This window comes from Hemiscyllium ocellatum, chromosome 1, assembly GCF_020745735.1.
Source record: "Hemiscyllium ocellatum isolate sHemOce1 chromosome 1, sHemOce1.pat.X.cur, whole genome shotgun sequence".
Taxonomy (NCBI): domain Eukaryota; kingdom Metazoa; phylum Chordata; class Chondrichthyes; order Orectolobiformes; family Hemiscylliidae; genus Hemiscyllium; species Hemiscyllium ocellatum.
The window spans coordinates 38,142,026-38,161,782 of record NC_083401.1 but is presented as its reverse complement, the minus strand read 5'-3'; the positions used below and the strand labels follow the sequence as shown (position 1 = coordinate 38,161,782).

Genomic DNA, 19,757 nt, shown 5'->3' with positions numbered 1-19,757 from the left:
GCAAAATGCTGGAAATTTGAAATAAAAAAACATAAAGTATTGTAGAAATTCAGCAGGTCTAGCTGCTTCTGTGGAGAGACAAACAGTTAATGTTGAGTCCAGTATGATTTTTCTTAGGAAGTTCTGAATAAATAGCCAACAAATTTCCCTTCCATAATACAATGACCTGATTACCTCGTATCTTTCTCTGTGCCCCCTCCCATAAAGTTTGTAAAAATAGCTTGTAGCATCCCTTACTCTTTCTCTTGTGCACGTGCACACCCACCCTTGTACTCTCTTTGTCTGTCTCTTGTGCTTGCTTCTATCAGCCACCCCTTTGTAATGGATTAATGATAAGGCAGCTTTACCCAGATGGCTTCCTTGGTGGGTGCAAGCAGGACAAAATCTGAGCCAGTTTAGCCATGTGGTGCAGCTGTTCATTTGAAGGACACTAGGATCATGCAGAATAAACAGTGACTTTTCAGATATTGTTATTGCTTCCTTGGTGACTCAATAACTGTGTCACTCAAAATGAAACTGAACACTTGGGTCTAGGCAGATTCTAAATTTAGCTTTGATCTTTCCTCACAGTAAGTATACTTGATCCTTGTGTCTCTAGACTGTAAAATTTAGTTCCAAATCAAACAGAGTTTTTGAATTGCTTATTATATATTCAGAAGCCAGGTCTGGATGATGTAAGTTGATTAGATGACCAGCAAAGATATGTATTGAATGAGATAAGGCCATGAATTACACTCGGTCTGTGGAAGGAAAGGGGTTATGGCCTGAATGGTACCATTGCCTATGTTCTTTATAGTTTTGTCACCTTTGGGACTCAGTGGCCTGTATTTTCGTAATGATGGAGTGGGACTCTGTTCTAGCTGAAGTGGTATTGGAGTTCCAAATCTGGGGTTCCCACCTCCAAACACAGAATTCACCATTCACCTGTCCCAAAATATAAACAGATATCTGTCCTCAGATGCTACCAGATCTGCTGAACTTTTTCAGCAGTTTCTCTTTCTGTGCCCATATTAAAGTGCAGCTAAACTGAATACTAACTCTATTGCAGCAGTACTCATTGAAGTGCGGCTGCTTCCAAATAGATTAAATTTTCGCTGTGGGGAGGTCAAAATATAGCTTGTGCGTTTTATCATTTCAGGAGTAGTTCTAAAGCTGCCAGCAGTCTTTGAAATGGCAGTGTATTCTTCTAGAAAGATCCAGCGTTTCCACCAGGATTGTTAAAAGTAGATGTTAACATGAATAAAAAGTGGATAAACCTGTGGAACTGTCACCAAAAGAGACAATGCTGGAAAATCTCAGCAGGTCTGGCAGCATCTGTAAGGAGAGAAAAGAGCTGACGTTTCGAGTCTAACTGACCCTTTGTGAAACTGTCAGTCTGACTGCCAGTTAAAGATTTGATAAGTATCGTGAATTAATTAATAAATAGTAAACTTTATATTGTTTAATCTCAGCACATGATGGAGACTGGGTCAGTTGGCATTTAAGGGCAAAAGTTCGTGGCTGTGGGCAAACATTAAACTCAGTGGGGTGAATAAGGACTATGGTATGGGTGAAGAGACACAGTTTTGCGGAGGTGGGGAGGCAAGAGATGGCATGGGGAGTAAATGGATGCGATGGAAAGGGTTAGGAGGTTTTCTCGGTTTTTGTTTCTTTGATCCTTTAACAGCTGTGACAAGGCCCCAGATCTCTTAGGTGGGCTCCTTGCTCTAAGCTGCTCTAGTTCCAACCTTCAATCAGAGTCTCCAACATATGATTGAGCATTTGATCAAAGCTCCAAATCTCCCAACCTCCTCCCCATCTATTATTACATTCTAAGGTACCAACATTATTAAACAACATGATTTTCTTAAAATTATTCATTGAAAACATTTAACTACAAATATTCTAATTTATTTAAAATGTTTGCATTTCCAAGTACAACATCAGTCTTCCATGCCTGTTGTTCATAGATTCAACCTTGTGGTAACTTCACAGTTCTCTCTGATCTGATGATTTGAAATTACATAGGGACAATGGCCATTACCCTGACTTCAAACTGTGCTTTTGGCAGCTGGAATGAAAAAGTGAGATCAATATCATCATCCTAGAACTTATGGTACTAAAGGAACTGGTTGACAAGAGTTGCAGTAGTATGTAGACCATTTGGTTCTCAATAAGCACTTCCTCATGATTGGCATTGACTTGTCTCCATTTACAGTGATCTTTTACAGTATGTTCAGTAGAAAAGATTATTTGACAATGAAACATTGCTGAACAATACTGTTGCAATATTGAATAATAGGTATGACCATCCCAATTCACTGACAAAATAATGAGATTTTTGGGCTTCTTCTGCCGGGTTGTGTCTTGAGCCCCCTGTTTCATATTCTCAAGATAGGACAAAGAGAGGAGTGAATTATTAAGGAAGACTATAGAATTTTGAGATTATTGATGAATAACTGCTGTAGTGAAATATTGTCTTATCTTGCTGTAGTGAAATATTATCTTGCCTTTGCACCAAAATAACAGCTCTTCAAAATAGTTCCCCCTGTCTTTTTCTCTGACCTTGGCAGCTTTTGGGAGGAGTGGACATCTTTGGGCCAAGCCAGTTGTTGGGTTAAGCAGTCAGCGGATGGGTTTTTATTTACAATCTATGCCTTTTTTTTTTCATCTTTAAAGACTGGAGGATTAAAAATGCCTCCTATTATGACACGTTAGCAGACCTGTTCCACCCTTCAGGAGCATTTATGTCGACTGCATCAATTTGTGACTCCCATATTACAGGTTAAGGCCCTTAGATCAGTTAGGATAGAGTCTGTTTGAATTTGGTGCTTTAAGTTCAAATGGCCACACTGAGTTCAGATTTTCCTCCCATGTGACTCATGCCTTGGTACCTGCTAGATTTTTGGAAGTGGACTGGGGTGTGGGATAAAAACTTGTGTGTTGGAGTCCTACCAAACATTTTTCTAAAGGTCCATAGAAATTCCCTGACTCTGAAAAACCAGCTGTCCATTTTAGGTACAGGGACCTGATTGTTTCGGTATCCCTTGCAAAAAAAACAATTCTTGAAGAACCTTTTCCAAGTTGGGATGAATGTCATGGGCTAATCCGGCATACAGTCTTGTGGGTACAAAAGATATTTCTGGATGCTCAGTTAGTCATCTGTTGATATAGGGGAACACAGCTTGTTTTTTTTCACTTCAGAGGCTTTTCCTTACTGTTAGGAAAATTCCATAGAACACAATGCTTTTCTTGAAAGACTGGATCCTGTCTTTTTACAAAAGCCAGTAGCAAAGTCGTGCATAGTTTGGTCATAACATGATATGATGTGCATTGTCAGGGGTAATGTGAATCAGAGCCCCAAATTCACTTGCCAGAATTAAAAATTAGATCAACTTTCATGGCTGCCTGCATCTAGCAATATGTTGTCCAAAGTCCAAGTATGTGAAAATTGGCAGCAGTGATGGCAAATTGATCAGCCACTTTGTAATCAGTTAGGACACACAATGACCCTACAAAAGGAAGGTGAACTAAGTTGAACTAAGTCGCTGAAATAAGTCTCTGATTAATTCACTGACTGTTTACCCTGCAAATAAAATCATTAAACCTCACTAACCTCCACCAATCAGGTTTAACCATGGCCGTAGAAGAGGACATACCCCATGACCTGCTAAGTAAAAAAAAAACAAATTGCCTGCTGTCACCATAGCATGTGGAGGAAGACAGGGGATAGATTTTCCACATCCCCAATATTAGGATTACAGGCATCACATTGGCCCACCATTACGTGATATGGTACATTGAATTAAGTGCTCCTCTTTTTTATTTGGAGTGGAGCTTTTATTTTAAAGAAATTTTTTTACTCTTGAAAATTGTGAATTCAGTGAAAACTTCTTGTGGTCTCTGGTAGTGAAGCCCTGCATAATGAGTCAATTCTTGGCCCACTTTACGTCTTAGCAAAATGTTCAGCTGCTGAGGGGATTGTAGTAAGGACCATTTGACACAGCAGTGCAGAGGCAGGAAGCGTAGGGTAGATTTTAAAATCCAGATGTGGAATGGACAAGCAGTGGGTACGACACCTGCCCATTTCTGTAGTGCATATGTTTATTTGGGGGCTCGTGATCACAGTTACATAATATTGGGAGTAAATAATTTGTGAAAATTTTCTGATAGTCGATTGAGTTTAAGAAGCAGTAGAGTTTAGATACGATACATTAAATAATTAGGTAAAGAAAGTGTACAACCATGACAAGTTTAGGAACCAGAAGACAAACCAGCTATTGGTATGGTATGCATTGGTCTCAATAAAGTTGTAAAGGCAGCATTCTGTTTTCTAGCTGGTGTTAGGGAACTCTTCACTGGGGCTTCCTCCTCCTGCACTTCTAGTCTGCCTTCCACCTGGATCAGACAGCTCTCTAAACACTGCACTCTGCCCTGATCACTTGTTAATTTACTCTTTTTCTAGGGGCAGCTAACTTACACCCTGTCAATCAGTTGCCTGAATCCTTTTGGCTGAAGACTGTTACATCTCCAATGATGTCTGATCATTTGCTGTCCCCTTGACCACCTGTATTTGATGTTTAGTTTTCATTCCTTCCAAGGACAAAACCCCACCTTATTTTTAACAACATTGCATTTATAAACCTTCTGCTTACCGTGGTAGGAGGTTAGTCACTACTGTACCATATTTAAATGAGGTCTCACGCTACACAGTGACAACTCTATATGGAATAATAAAAGCATACAGTTTTAAAGGGGGCCCCAATTTTCAACAAAGCCACTGTCTGCCTTGAGGGCCAGTCCTCACTACCATACTGACCTTGAACTCCTAACTGAGCATTTTACATAACTGGCACAATATGATCTGCCTGGCATACAGTTATACCTGAGGAGGTGGGGGAAGCGGCGTACAATGGGACCTCAGAGAGACGAGGGTGGGGGAAACTCCAGTTGACAGTAGCCTACATCACTCTTTGGAGCCTTGGGTGAAAGGCACATTTTCTACTTGGATGACCTGAAAAAAATAAATCCCTCCTTGTGTTTGGAGCTTTTCCACCTTCATCAGTAGGAAGCTGAGCAACTAACAATGATAAGGATGGGACACAAGTGACATTAGCGAGAAAAAGCCAAGAAAACAATTGCAAAGAAAGGAGAGGGAAAATCCTGAAATATTGAGGGCAGTACAAAAGAGATGAAATTCAAATAAATCCTTCAGACTTCATTCTTTCTTGTAAGTGGCCTGTTGATTTATTTAAAGTATCACTTTTAAGGTTGGAGGGGTATTTATGAGTTCCCAATATGCACCCTGCCATTCCACATACATTATTCAGACGAACTGATCATGTGGAGATTAGTTTTGAACTATTGCCAGTATGCTGTATATGTGGGCATCAAATCTATGTGAGAGGGCACCACTGGTTACTCAACCACCGACCTTTGTTGTTGGGGGTGCAGGGGGAGGGTCACCTGGTTTCAACATTTCTGCAGAGGATCAGCTCTTGAGGGTTGAGAATTCACCACACAGGAAATTTGAATCCACACCTTAGAGATCTCGCACAACACACAATTGTGCTGTTTCCTGTTGCGCTCATTCCTTCCCCAGTTTGAACAATACGTAGAGATGAAAACCATTCAAAATCATTCTCCCAATATTTGTAAAGAAGTAAGAAGGCAGTACAGTGTGGAGTTGATGAAGACATGTTGTGTGAGTTTGTTTTTAAAAATGCAAATTTTATTCCCTGCAGGTACTTTGAGTTGCGTGAAGCTTCATTTGAATACAACTCCTCAACATGCTGGAAGCTAAGGAATGAGATCATGGAGGTGAAGATACTTTCCATGTAAGTCACTGTTACTTTAAAAGTGGAGACCTTACACAGGATAACATTGACTTGTTTCTGTACTGTACATCAGCCTATCTAATCCACGCTAGAGATTACTGGTGAGAAGTGACTAGGATTTGGAAACCTACTTTGTCTGCTGCTTCTCTGTCTTTTGGCTAAGATCAAGTGTAGTCTCTGCTCTTATCAGCTTACCTGGAAGGGAAGAAACCATGATCCAGAAGATGGTTCTCCCAAGAGGAGTCTGAGCTGAGGACCTTCGTCATCAGAAGACCTTGAGGTCATCATTAGATCGTGATTGTGAACAGAATTTGAAGGATTGTCGGTTGAGCTGAGATGCAATTGGTCAATCTTTATGCTAGCCTCACTTAATGACATTTCAGTGACCAGCTAACCAGAGCTATGACCTCTGCTAGTGCTGGTGCCCCTGGCCAGAGGATCCAAGGCACAGTCAGGGTGACTGAAAACATTGCCGGTCGACTGAACCTTATTTGTGAAGAAAGTCCTCCTGGATTCCTGCGGGTTCCAAGCAGCCAAACTTTTTGTCTGCAGAAATTCTCCAGCAGTTGGGGGTGGGGGTGTACTTCGATGTGACCTTCAAAAGCATGAAGCAATGTGAGCATCCCATGAAGGTGTTTGAGGAGAAAGGAGGTGAGGGCCCCATCTCCATCTTGTCCATGGTACATTGTTCGTTCTCCCTGCACAGAGGAGCCAGGAAATTATAATGCATTTATACAACCCACATGTCCTGGCAACAGGTGTCCTAATCTTCCTGCTGCTTGAAGGAGCAGCACCAATGTAGTGGACCCCTTTGGAATGGAGATCAGCAAGCGACAGGACAAAGAGACCCTGAAAGTAAATGCCAGAGGGGACATCCTCCACTCGGCCTCCAGTTTTGCGATTGGAGGGAGCTGAGGTGACCTGACATTCGCGGGGCAGCCTAGAATGTGCTGAACCTGTGGGAGGTCAGGGCATGTGGCAGCGGATTGTAAAGTGACCCTCTGCAGGAACTACAAACAGGAGGGCCACCTGACTGAGGTCTGCAAGGAGTCCATGAGCTGCAACCTGTGTGGGGAAGCAGGATGGAGGGGGCACCTACGTTCAGATGGGCGGAAGTGAAAACGCAAACCATGAACTCCCAAAGGTCAGTAAGGTGTCAATGTCCAGTAAAAAAACAGAAATGAGCACCACCCAGTAGGAAAGGTAGGCTGGAGAAGAGGAAAAGGTGGCCAGAGCAGAGTTACAGCACCAACCCAATCTCCACCTGAACAGACAGAGTCAATGTAAGAAATGAAGGAAGCGGAGGAATAGATACTAGTGAGGAACAACCACGAGAGGAAAATGCCTCAGGCCCCCAGCGCCCACAGCAAAGCGGAAAGAGTCAGCATCATGATGGGCAAACCAGCAGCTCCTCTGATGATGAAGATATGCAGAGGAATGGCCACCAAGAAGAAGAGGTACAGCACCACAGGGGAGAAGGAGAGGAGCACCTCCCCAACCCGGAGCTGCCAGACGTCGCGAGAGACTCGATGAAACGCAATCTCTAGCCATTGGGGACCAAAGGGTGCACACCTCACCACAGCTTCAGGTAACCAGGAGCAGGGACACTTCGAGTCAGGAGCAGAACGTGACAGCCTCTCTGTCGGACTCTGAACTGGACCTTCCTGGATTTGTACTCACCCCAACACCACCAATAAGAGCAATGCCTCCAGAGAGGAGCAGGCCAGCAGCCTCTGAGCTGCAAGTGTCTAACAGTTCTCCCACACCACGGGGATGCAGAGACTCCCCCCAGTGACAGGACTGGCAAGTGGGCCTTCCATTTTCTGCCACTCAGAATAACTACCCTGTCAAAGGTCAGTTGTGATCTGCTTGAATGGTGGAGCAGACTTGAAGAGCCAAATGGCTTGCTGCAGCTCCTATTTCTGATGAGGAACACAGATTTTACACACCAGTCTCAAATAGTTTAATTTATTTCATATACTAGGCTCCATATAATGGAAGTAGCTCTGTTTACATATGAACATGATATAGTTGTTTGTGTAATGCTGACTGTTTGTTTGTTCTGCAGGGTGAAACAGTCTGAACTGTTTGACAGATGGAAGACCCTACAGCTGTGTAAATGGGAATTGAATGAGACTGCAGCCAATATTTTCAAGTAAGTGAATGAGAAGGCAGGAAAAATGAAAATGAGAAGCTAGAGGTGAAGAAAAAAAAGAGCTGGAGCAATTGAGGAGGAGGACTTTCAGTAGATGTGCAAGAGGAGGAAAAGGAGACTGAGTGGATAGTTGGGAAGAAGGTGAGGGAAACAAAGACAATTTGAATGAAACAAATAGGAACACAAAGTAAAAGTATAAATGGAAAAGGATAGGGAAAACATTTGGGGAAGAGAATAGGAAATGTTTGAGAGACAGTTACTAGTTGCTCAGGAGTTTTAAATAAATCATAAATATAGGACTGAAAGCAAGGGAGAGAAGAGAGACGAATAGGGGAAAGGACAGAAAGGGGAGGGGGGTGGAGTAGGAGTAAAAGTAAAAGAGAATAACAGAAATCGGTAAGAATGGATTGAGAGAGAGTGAAATAGGTTACCCAGAATGAAAGGAATACAATGACTACTATGATGCAGTTATGTTATTATGAGTATGTCTCTTCAAGGATTACTGATTGAGATATAATACAACATCCCTCTTTTTCCCGATGATAAAATCTTATTCCATACTCAAAATCCCAAATCTTGAGACCATTATTTTAGTCTTAAAGTTGTCAGATTTTACAGGAGGGGTTGACATGATGCTTGATTTGGGTCTGAGTGCAATCCAGAAGAGATCATTGCAATGGTATAAAATAAAACAAATAACATTAAAGAATTCATATTAATTATACATTTATAGTTCATTAATTTTAAGACAATACAAACTCTCTATTTGATCTGTAAATACAAATATATAACTAATTATGTACAATACTTCATGTTGAAATTCTTCAAAATCTTTGGCTTGAATCACTGAACAATTCATTCCAGTTGCCTCATAGTTAAACATCATTGTACAAATTCTCTTCATCTTTATCACAGGATCATTAATACTAACTTTGGCATCACCATTTCACAAGTAATCACCCTCCGTACCATCAGGTTTATATATGATATTCCACACTTGGAAGTAAACTTTTAGCAATTTTGAGGTCAACTTCAACTTCATTCCAAGCGTCTGTGACCCTTTGTCCGAATATTACAAGTAAGATGATGTTTACATTTCTGCAATGTTAATGAATGATATATTTTTGCCTTCCGAGATTTAATTATTTTACATCTTTCAGGTGCTGTTCTTGAGTGATTTATTTATATACAAACTCAAGTACTGGACAATACCAAGAACAGCTGCCATGTCAGAATGGATTGTTCTTGCATAACTACATGATCAGGATTTGAGCATGACCCAGATGAGGAAATGTTTTTTTTTTAAACGCATGAGGAAAAAGAAGACACAAATTCCTTAATTCTTTGATTTCTTCTAATTGCCTTTATCCATTCAACCTTTCTCTTTAACATGGATGATGACACCTTTCAGAATTGGCTTTCACTTGCATATACTGTCTTCATCTAAAATGTGTGTGTGTGAGTGAGAGAGACATGGAGGGGTTGTACACAGTGTTGTAAGTTTATCTCTTGCAGGATATTTTACCTGACATGGCAATTATCTCTCATAATATAAGAAACCAGGCAGGATATTTTATTGAATAAACCAACAGACATTTTTCCAGGTAACTTATGTACAAACATTAAATTCCTCAGGCACATGACTGACTGACTGGACTAATATTAGGCTATTGGGTAGAACAGAGGAGCATGTTTCCAGTAGCATCCCATGGTTCAAGTAGAGTCATACAGCGCAGAACAAAAACCCTTCAGTCAAAATGATCTGAATTAAATCATTTAAATCCTCATGTGCTATGATGCAGTTACATTATCATGAGTATGTCTCTTAAAGAATTACTGTTGAGATATAACACAACATCCCCCTTTTCCCCAACAATAAAACTTATTCCAAACACACATGCTTAATTATACATGGTAAATTTGTTAATTTTCAAACAAGTACAACAAAGTTGCAGGATTAACATATCAAATTTCAATAGTGGTTTGATTATTTGTCCTGATTTTGATTATTGTACGGCCATTCAGAGAGGGATGCATTGTTCCTTGTTGTACTTGTTTGACCACTTGGTTGTCTTGCTGCTGGTTGCTATCACTCAACATCACAGGGCAACACCTTTGGAATGTTCTTCCTCCCTCCCTTTGTGCATGATTTGTGTGCTGTAAGTTGATCTGAGTTGGCTTCTGTTCCTTCACAATTGGCATCATGATTAATAATTAATTGGTATGATCTGGACAGTTGCATGTTTTAGAAACCTCTGTGGTATCCAAGTATCTGTAGCTGTATTTCTAACTTGCACTCTGTATCCATGCGGAGTTTTGGTAGGTGTGTACCTGCTTGTTTGTTATGTCTTTCCGACATGCTCCACAGTCTTTGAAGAAGAATGTCATGTCTTGGTATGATTTGACAACTGATGGACCAGCTTGTTCAAATTTGCCTTCTGAGCATAAGATGTGATGGGAATGGTAATTCCTTGTCCTTTGATGCACAAAAATACAGCATAATGAAAATCTTGCTTTTTTGCTCAACACTTTAGTCATTTTGTTTTATTTGGTAACATGTACCATATATTCAGCTGGACCATTTGAGCCCAGGTGATGATGGGTCACTCCCCACTTAGTATTCATGATTTTAAATGCTTTGTCTGTGTACTGCAATACAGTGACAGATACTGCTTGATCTGGCATGCAGTGTAAACTCAAAATAGCACTCGTCATGTCAAACAATTATGATTGTGTTGCTAAGTTGTTAACCAGTGGGCAATTTGAAGAAATAATCTGTCATAAGAATGTAATCATTCCCTTGCACTGTAAATAGGTCTCTTGATACTTTCAATCAAACAGCGTATGAAATATTATGTGGTTGTAGAGACTCTCTTTGTGCTGGGTTAATATGTTTGCCACATTGACATGCATTTTATGAGTCACATGAATATTCTGATTTAGATTCTCTACAGTGTGGAAACAGGCCCTTCAGCCCAACAAGTCCGAACCCTCTGAAGAGTAATCCACCCAGACCCATTTCCCTCTGGCTAATGCATCTAACACTACGGGCAATTTAGCATGGCCAATTCACCTGACTGACATATCTTTGGACTGTGGGAGGAAACCGGAGCACCCGGAGGAAACCCACGCAGACACGGGGAGAACATGCAAACTCCACACAGACAGTCTGATTTCTGAAAAAATTGGCGAACAACAGAGATAGTGCTTCGATGTCCATATGGCTCTACTTTAACGCACCTAGACCTGCTGAACTGTCATCTCATGAAGGGATCCTTGAATGGAAACAAAGCCCCATCTTGTGATTGTACTTTACTCACGTGCTCACTGTTACCAGTTAATCAGATTGATCAATAGGTCAGTAGTCACAGTAGCAACAGGACTGGGACTACGGAGAGTCATAGAGTCATACAGCAAGGAAACAAACCCTTTGCTCCAGCCAGTTCATGCCAATCATAGGGCCAAACTAAACTGTTCCCATTTGCCTATACTTGGCCCATATCCCTCCAAACATTTGTTATTCATGTACTTATCCAAATGACTTTTAAACATTGTAACTATACCCACATCCACCACGTCCTATGTGTAAACAAAATTGTCCCCATGTCTTCTTACAATCTTTCTCCTCTCACCTTAAAAATATGCCCCCTAGTCTTCAAGTCCCCCACATTAGGGAAAAGACACCTACATTTACCTTATCTATATTCCTCATGATTTTACAAATCTCTATAATGTCACCTCGCAATCTCTTAAGTTCCAGCTTCTTCTTATAACTCAATTTCCCTTATAAATCAACTTCCATTCCCAGCAATATCCTAGCAAATTTCTTCTGAATCCTCTCCAGCTTAATAATATCCTTCCTATAACAGGATGACTAGAACTAGACAAACCCATATCCAGGTAAGCGGGATTGATGTTGAGGAAGGAAGGAGAGCAGAGAGGTAAGACCCATGTAAATGGGAAGAAGGGGTAGGGAATCTTGATGAAATGCCAGAGAGTGAGGAGCAGTTTTGATATGGCAGGGTTTTTTTTAGAGGAACTGCTGTACAGGAAAGGAGGCTGTTGAAGAAAGTACACTTGCTCTCTCCCTTCCCATCTGAGACTTGAGAGTTCTTATCCCCTGAACTCTTATCAGCCTCAAAACTGTGGCCAGACTGGGTACAGACTTTGGAAAATTCTCTTACTAACTTTCTTTATCTGCTGGTGATCTTCCGCTGTTTATCAATCTTACGCGATAGTCAGGTTCATTTCTGAGCTGTCTATGTGAGGTCCGAAATCACTCAACTTCTGTTTCCATACTCAGATCTCATTTGACTCGATGCTGCAATGCACCAGTGTATCTATTTACGACACAGAAGAACACCCCCAAGGGCATTAAACTGAAGTATGAAGTAGACAGCAGTGGCTTCATCTTCATCGATGCTGAAGTCTTCCAGTTGTTTCCGAAGGTAAAGTGATTGACCAGCGGGCTGCAGTGGGAGCTTAGCCATTTCAAGATTATGAGCAAGAGTTTTAGGAGCAGTCCAAGTCAAATCAGTGGTGCATTTTTGAAGTCTTGAAGTAAGGTGTCTTAAGGTAGTAAAATGTAAGTAGTATTGCAATTGTTGCCACAATTTGTATCAAAAGAAACATTATGGACAACATTCTTAGCGAGAAAGCATGCCCACATTGAGAATAGTTAAGCAACAAGATTTAATTCCTAGATCGCTATTTCCTTTGTCTCTCTCTGTCTCTCTCTCTCTGTCTCTCTCTCTCTCTCTCTCTCTCTCTCTCTCTCTCTCGGTTTTTTTTTAATCAGGTAATTCTGAGATATAATCATTCTTTTCATTATCATTTTTAAATTTAACGACTGTGTGGGTATTGGATATTCCAGCTGAACTATTATCTCCAATACCTCCTCCTGGCTTTTAAAATGAATTCTAAGCTAAATGTTAAAGACTGAATCTAAGAACAAATTGTTACTGACAATTTGTTTGATCTAAAGTAAAATATGAGCTTGAAATTGTACACAACTGTTTTCCATGTTTTGTTCTCAGCATATTAGTTTAACATGTCAGATTCCCATTTTCAATGTTTACAATAAACAATCATATTAAATAGTCCTGAGTAAAACATTTCTTTTCTGTAGTCTCATTTGCAGTGCAAATTCATACACGACCTGATTCCCGAAAGGAAAGCCCTTTATTGGAACAATGTTGATAAATTCCATTTCCAATTCCATAAGCTGAAACATATGCTAATTAATCTGAAACTAAAAGAGGTGAAATGCATATTATTTAATAGTTTTTAGCTGATTAATATGGAACCAGTTCAACTTTGGTTCACTTTTACACCCAGCTGGAAGCCCTAACAGATGAACATGCCACTTTGTCCATGATTGTCTACAGTCCTGTCCATTTCACACGGAAGAAATAACTGTGGAGCTCAATTGAGAATCAGGTTACCTTCTTTATTAGAAACCATCACAGGAGAGGAGTTATCTTCCTGAGTGTGAATACTCATCAGATGAGCCCATGGTGTGGGTTGTGGAATTGAACATTTCCACAGATGCCAGGCTTTGATATTGCTGGACACCGGTCCAGTCACTCACAAATATCAGGTTCAGTCACTTTAAACACAGCTTTAGCACAGCGGGTCAGAGTTCCTGGCTGAAACATTGATTTTCCTCCTCTTCGGTTGCTGCCTGACCTACTGTACTTTTCCAGCACCACGCTAATCTTGACTCTAATCTCCAGCATCTGCAGTCCTCATTTTTGCCTATATATACAGGTGTGTCTGTCTAGGCTTGTTGGAGTTTCATTTTGATTCTAGATTAATTATGGAAATATGCTACAGGTCAGGGAGCATTTCAGATTTTCAGCATCCGCCATTTTCTGCTTTCTTTTAACTACAGTAAGGGGCTTTTTCTTCACAGGAAATGCCTTATTCACGCTCCCAGTTTAAGAAATGTGCAGTGATTGGGAATGGAGGAATCCTGAAGAACAGTAGGTGTGGGAATGAGATTGACTCTGCAGACTTTGTGTTCAGGTATGATAGAACTGAGCCTTTCCTTTGTTACAGATGACCAATGTTTCAGTCTTTAATAGTGGAATAGTAGCTGACAATTTCAGTTCTAAGTTGTTTGATAAATTGAATACAGAAGGGTCATGGCAATTTTTAGTGCACTCCACATTTGATTTAAACAATGTATTCGTTGCCCTGTTCCACCTTTCTTTATCTTTGGTTGATCACTGTTTTCCATTATTTTGCTAATGATTAGTCTATGGGAATGATCTCACTGTCTGCTATCACATCACATTGTTGTATTTTGAAATATGAAACTGGCAGAAACACCCTTAAGAAGTACAGAATACAGCAGAAAAAATGTCCTTTTACCAGTCCAAGTCATTTATATATAACTGAAAATGCAATGATCCTAATGCTAAGTAATGAGGAAACTCTCAAAAACCTTCAAGTATTGATTTTACTCCCTTCTCAGATGGAACAAATTGTATGAAACCTTGCCCTTTTGTTGATGTTAAGCCTAATTTTGATCCTCATTTATAAAATCAACAATTGTGCAAAATTGCACCAGAAACCCTTGACCATTTTTTGTCATCCGTGACTTCATGTCCTCCGATCCTGTACAAATTGGCCAAACCATAGCACCTTGCATCCTATTCTGCATTAAATCCCATTCATCCATTCTTGATCTATACTGGCAACCATCTCTCAGCAAGTTACATTTCAATGATTCACTCATCAGATTCTTCCATGGCCCTTTTGTATTCTACATCTACATTTTTTCCAAGTTTTATATTACTTTCCATCATATCCTTCAGGGCTTTGGCTGATATTTGCAACCTCACCTGCCCATGGCATTAATTCCACTTTCCTTCCAACCACTTTTTACAAGTCCTTAAGGAATTCATCTTAAAATCCATCTTTTTATTTAGCATTCCTTTCCCATCCAGTTTCCATTTGTGAAGTTCCTGACTATGCTGTTATTTATGTGTTAAAGATGTTATATGAATGTGGGCTTTTTTAAAATTCTGTATCTATAAACAAGTCAATTGGATCTTTTCACAGCTTCTTGTAATATTTGTGCCGTCAAACACACGTTTATGTTAGAAAATGATATATTTTGTTAATGGAATGTTAAATAATTTATAGACTTTCTGATTCAGTGATTGGATTTTTTTCAACAGAACGTGTAAGGAGGTTATTTCGAACTGAATTTCTAATTCCAGTACATTAAGCTGTCCCTCCCTGTACCATATCATATGTGGAATTGTCCAGCGCTACCTACCTTGCATAGCTCCCTTGTGCAGCAACATGATCCAGGGTCCAGGCTCCTCTCAGGATATAGAGATTCTCCACAGTGTGTGAACAACATGTTGCTCTATCTCCAAAGGAGCTAGCCCACGCACGTGAACAACTTTAGAGTTCATGGTCAGTAGTTGGTGGGAGCAAGCTGGAGCAGTTGCACAAGTATGCACGACACCTGCCAGCTCCCCCATGTCGTCACCCCATGCTCCAAATGCCGCCAGGAATTTCATGGTCTCAGAAAGCTATTGGCATTCGGCTTGCCTTTTTACTCCAGATTAAAGTTCATTTAGTTGCAAATGCTCATCACATTGTTGAAGTGACTGCTGGCTCCATGCATTAGGATGGAAATGAGTCCTCTGTGTAGAATTCCAAAGTAGTCTTGTGTCACTGCTGACCACATGTCACACAGACCTGTCTCCTGCAAGGAAACCCACCAGACCATGCTTCACCATTTGCCCTTCTATTTGAGGGAGAAAATCAAATGTCAAAACAAACCAGGGAGAATCCTCATGTTTTTGTCCTTGAATGAACACCCAAACACCAAAAAATTAATCATTGCTATTTTTAAAAAATGTGGCAAATGTTCACCATGGATCTTAAATGGAGTGACGAATGATTGCTCCCAAAGACCCCCCAAGGATACGTATGCCTACAGATTGGGAGCCATAGTGTGGGAACTGCTATTACATTAACCCTCCCACTGTGGCTGTGTTTCGCATGGAACTGTAGCCTGGCCAATACAGTGGAAATTTCTATGACAGAGCTATGTATGCTACAACTGAGAATTTCCTCTTTCCCCTCAGAAAATACTGGCTCACACAGGATGTGACTTCAGGGAAAATTGGAGAAATTGATAGGCTGAAATCTGGCCAAGGGATGTAAATGCTTTATAAACAGATTAATTGCAGGGTCTGTCATGCCATTGCAATGCGGTAAAAGCCCTTCATCCATCACTGACGAGAGTATAGCAAAGTTTGCACCAATGTAGAATAACAATGCCTTTTTCATGCTCAGCAAGCAATAGTGCACTGTAATGCATTTAAAATGCAAGTAGAAGTTTGCATTTATAAACTGCGTGTAAGAATAACTTTGCCAACTATTTATTTTACTATCAACTCTTACATTAGATGTAATTTGCCACCAATTTCTGAAAAGTATACCACAGATGTTGGAGTGAAGACTGATATTGTGACCATAAATCCGAGTATTGTAACTGAGAGGTGAGTTTACTCACTTTTTATCCAGCCATTGAAATTCAATAAATTGCCTTCAAAGATATTTCAGGCTCCACCCATTGGAAATTACAAAATTGAATTGCAGCCTTCGAACCAGGACATGATCTTAGCTCGCTCCTAACATGGAGGCTGTACCTGAAGCTGGCCACCCTGATGAAAATTGGACTGTATTGTGAGTAGGAAGTGGTGGTATTTTTAAGCTGGTACTGTCCTGCTGTGACGGTGCAGAATCCCAAGCTGAGGTTGTTTTAACCTGCATAGTGCTTTTGCTGCAGCTGACCTGGGATGGGTGGCGGGTAGTGATGGTTTGGGACAGAGGCACTTGAAACAAATGGCATTGAGTGGTGTTTTCATTGCTCAAAAACAACAAAATTTTGAAAAGAAACTGAAGACTGTATTTTCTGCTTTTAGATTCCAAAAATTAGAGAAGTGGAGACGACCATTTTATGAAGTCCTACAAGCCTATGAAAATGCATCAGTGGTTATGCCAGCTTTCTACAACACCCGCAACACAGATGTTTCATTCAGGGTCAAGTATGTCCTGGATGATTTTGAATCTCAACAATCCATGTTCTATTTCCATCCACGATATATTGAGAATGTCTCCCGTTTTTGGATGAGACAGGGGCTGAGAGCCAAACGACTGAGCAGTGGCTTAATGTTGGTGACAGCTGCCATGGAGCTGTGTGAAGAGGTCCATCTCTATGGGTTTTGGTCATTTTCAATGGACCCCTCGGGTTTCTACATCACCCACCATTACTATGACAATGTCAAACCTCGGCCTGGCTTCCACAAGATGACTACTGAGATCTTTAACTTTCTGCACATGCACAGTAAGGGGATTCTCCAAGTCCATACTGGGACTTGTAGCTGAAATTCAACATCCTTTTACCAGTTAGGTGGACCTACCTATAAATCATATCAACTAGATTGAATTTTACTTAGTACACTTTGAGCTTCATGGAATGGATTATCCTTCCACATTACTGGCTAGATAAATACACAATAAATAAGGTAGTGATACTTTCACTATGATTAGCCATTCAAAGTTCTTGGGGTGGGACATAGGTGTGTAGTTTTAAAGCCCTCCTAAGAGTTAGATATGGGTTTGTTAGGACGTTAAAATATTAACACACTGACTCAAGGCTTCGTAGAAACAAAAACACTGCAGATGTTGGAATCTTGCCCCAGTCCTGAAGAAGGGTTCCACCCAAAACGTTGATTTCTCCCCTTCCTGATGCTTCCTGGCTTGCTGTGTTCTTCCAGCCTCCTGCCTGTCTACTCAAAGCTTCATAGGACAATCAGTATTTACAGGCTGTTTTCCAAAAGCCTGATTCTCCAAAGAACTCAAGAAATTCTTGCATTATTTAGTATAATTTTAATTATGGATTGTTTTTGAGTTTATAAGGCTCAGGTAGGGTTAGTTACTCGGTTTTACATCCAAGTGTAAAGAATATCACATTCCTACCCTGCTTTGCCATCCTGACAAAAAACAACATTCACTGCTCCCAAATCAGAGGAAGATATGGACTGCAAATGATAAGAGTGAGTACAGTTGGAGATAATCAAAATAAGCAGGTTTTAAATTATGCAAGTTTCAGAGCTTAATTTCATTAAATCTGCAGGGGGTGTCTCTTGCCTGGAGTGTGTATTGAAAATTTATAGGCATGCTGTCAAAATGTTTCCATCCAGTACATTTTGATGACTGTCTCTCCCTTATAACATACTTAGACAAGGGCGATTATTGGAAGAATAGATAAATCTTTGACATACATGTTCATTTGTCCTTGCATGAAGTTGGAAGAAACTTCAAGAAACCAGTGCAACTAGTTAATGTTCCAGGTGTTAGTATCATGGTTTGATTATTGTCCTGAAATAATGTAGGACTATGATCAGTAATAACTTTGTATGGTCTGGGCTGCTTGCATATTCTAGAAACCTTGGCTGGTATCTAATTATTTGCATGTATATTTCTAGCTGGCAGTCACCATCATGCAGTTTTAATAACTCTTTCCCTGCTTTTTCAATCAATGTTATGCTTCCAGAATCACAGAACTGTTACAGTCCATTATTGCCTTCACTAACTCTCTAACTCAGTACCCATCACTTGCCATTTTCCCTGTAGCCCTACATGGTATTTCTGTTTAAATGATCATCAAACTCCATCTTGAATGCCTCCACCACACCTCCAGGCGCAGCATTCTAGACCTTAACTGTTCACTTTGTGAAGAGGTTTTTAATCTCACTTCACACTTGGAGAAGGGTGGGACTGTTTTTCCAAGGGGAAGAGAAGGGAAAGACACTTTCTAAATCATGAGGTATTTGGACATAGTAGATAGGGAGAAACTGCTCATCCTGCTGGTAAGATGATGAAGAACTAGACAGCACAAATTTAAACAGTCCCAACTTCTCCATTTTTTTAACTCCTTGATTGAAGTTTCTTATTCCTGGAATTTTTTTGTGTGAACTTTTTCTGCACTTGCTCCAACTGCACTTTTACAGTAAGGGTGGCATGGTGGCTTAGTGCTTAGCACTGCTGCCTCACAGTACTAGGAACCCAGGTTCGATTCCAGCCTGGGGCAACTGTGTGGAGTTTGCACATTCTCGTTGTGTCTGCGTGGATTTGCTCCAGTTTCCTCCCACAATCCAAAGGTGTACAGGGTGAATTGGCCGTGCTAAATTGCCCATAGTGTTAGGTGCATTAGTCAAAGGGAAATGGGTCAGGGTGGGTTACTCTTTGGAGAGTCGGTGTGGACTTGGGCCGAAGGGTCTGTTTCCACACTGTGGGAATCTAATCTTAACCTCCCAGTTCTTGTTCCCTGTGCCTAGAATACTGTATACTTTATTAGCAATCCCATTTCTTGTCCTACCACATTTAGTGTTTTATGCAGATATACATGCAGGTTTGCCTGCTGCTGTACATCCTTTAGAATAGTTCCCTTTATCTTATATTGTCTGTCCGTGTTCTTTGTACCAAAATGTTACACCTCATACTTGTTAACATTGAATTTCATCTGTACCTACTTGCCAGTCCAACAACTTGTCTATGTCCTTTTGTAGTTCAACACTATTCTCCTCATAGATTACAGTGCTTCCAAGTTTTGTGTCATCCAAAACCTTGGAAATTGTACATTGCACTCCAAGACTAAAAATACTAGAAAAAGCATGGGTGCTCTCCAGAGCAAACTTTCCTCCAGCTTGAAATTACCCATTAACCATTCTCTCTGTTTCCTATCACTCAGC

At 40.5% G+C, this 19,757-nt stretch overlaps 1 protein-coding gene across 1 annotated transcript in view; it reads left to right on the top strand.

Annotated features, from left to right (window-relative positions):
• st8sia5 (ST8 alpha-N-acetyl-neuraminide alpha-2,8-sialyltransferase 5) overlaps positions 1-17,388 on the top strand; it is a 47,376-nt gene extending 29,988 nt beyond the window's left edge. The window contains exons 3-8 of the mRNA XM_060828934.1: positions 5,724-5,816; positions 7,885-7,971; positions 12,275-12,419; positions 13,886-13,998; positions 16,407-16,499; positions 16,926-17,388. Coding sequence (XP_060684917.1) covers positions 5,724-5,816; positions 7,885-7,971; positions 12,275-12,419; positions 13,886-13,998; positions 16,407-16,499; positions 16,926-17,388 — 994 coding nt within the window. The remainder of the gene's footprint in view (positions 1-5,723; positions 5,817-7,884; positions 7,972-12,274; positions 12,420-13,885; positions 13,999-16,406; positions 16,500-16,925) is intronic.
• The last annotated feature ends 2,369 nt before the right edge of the window (positions 17,389-19,757 follow it).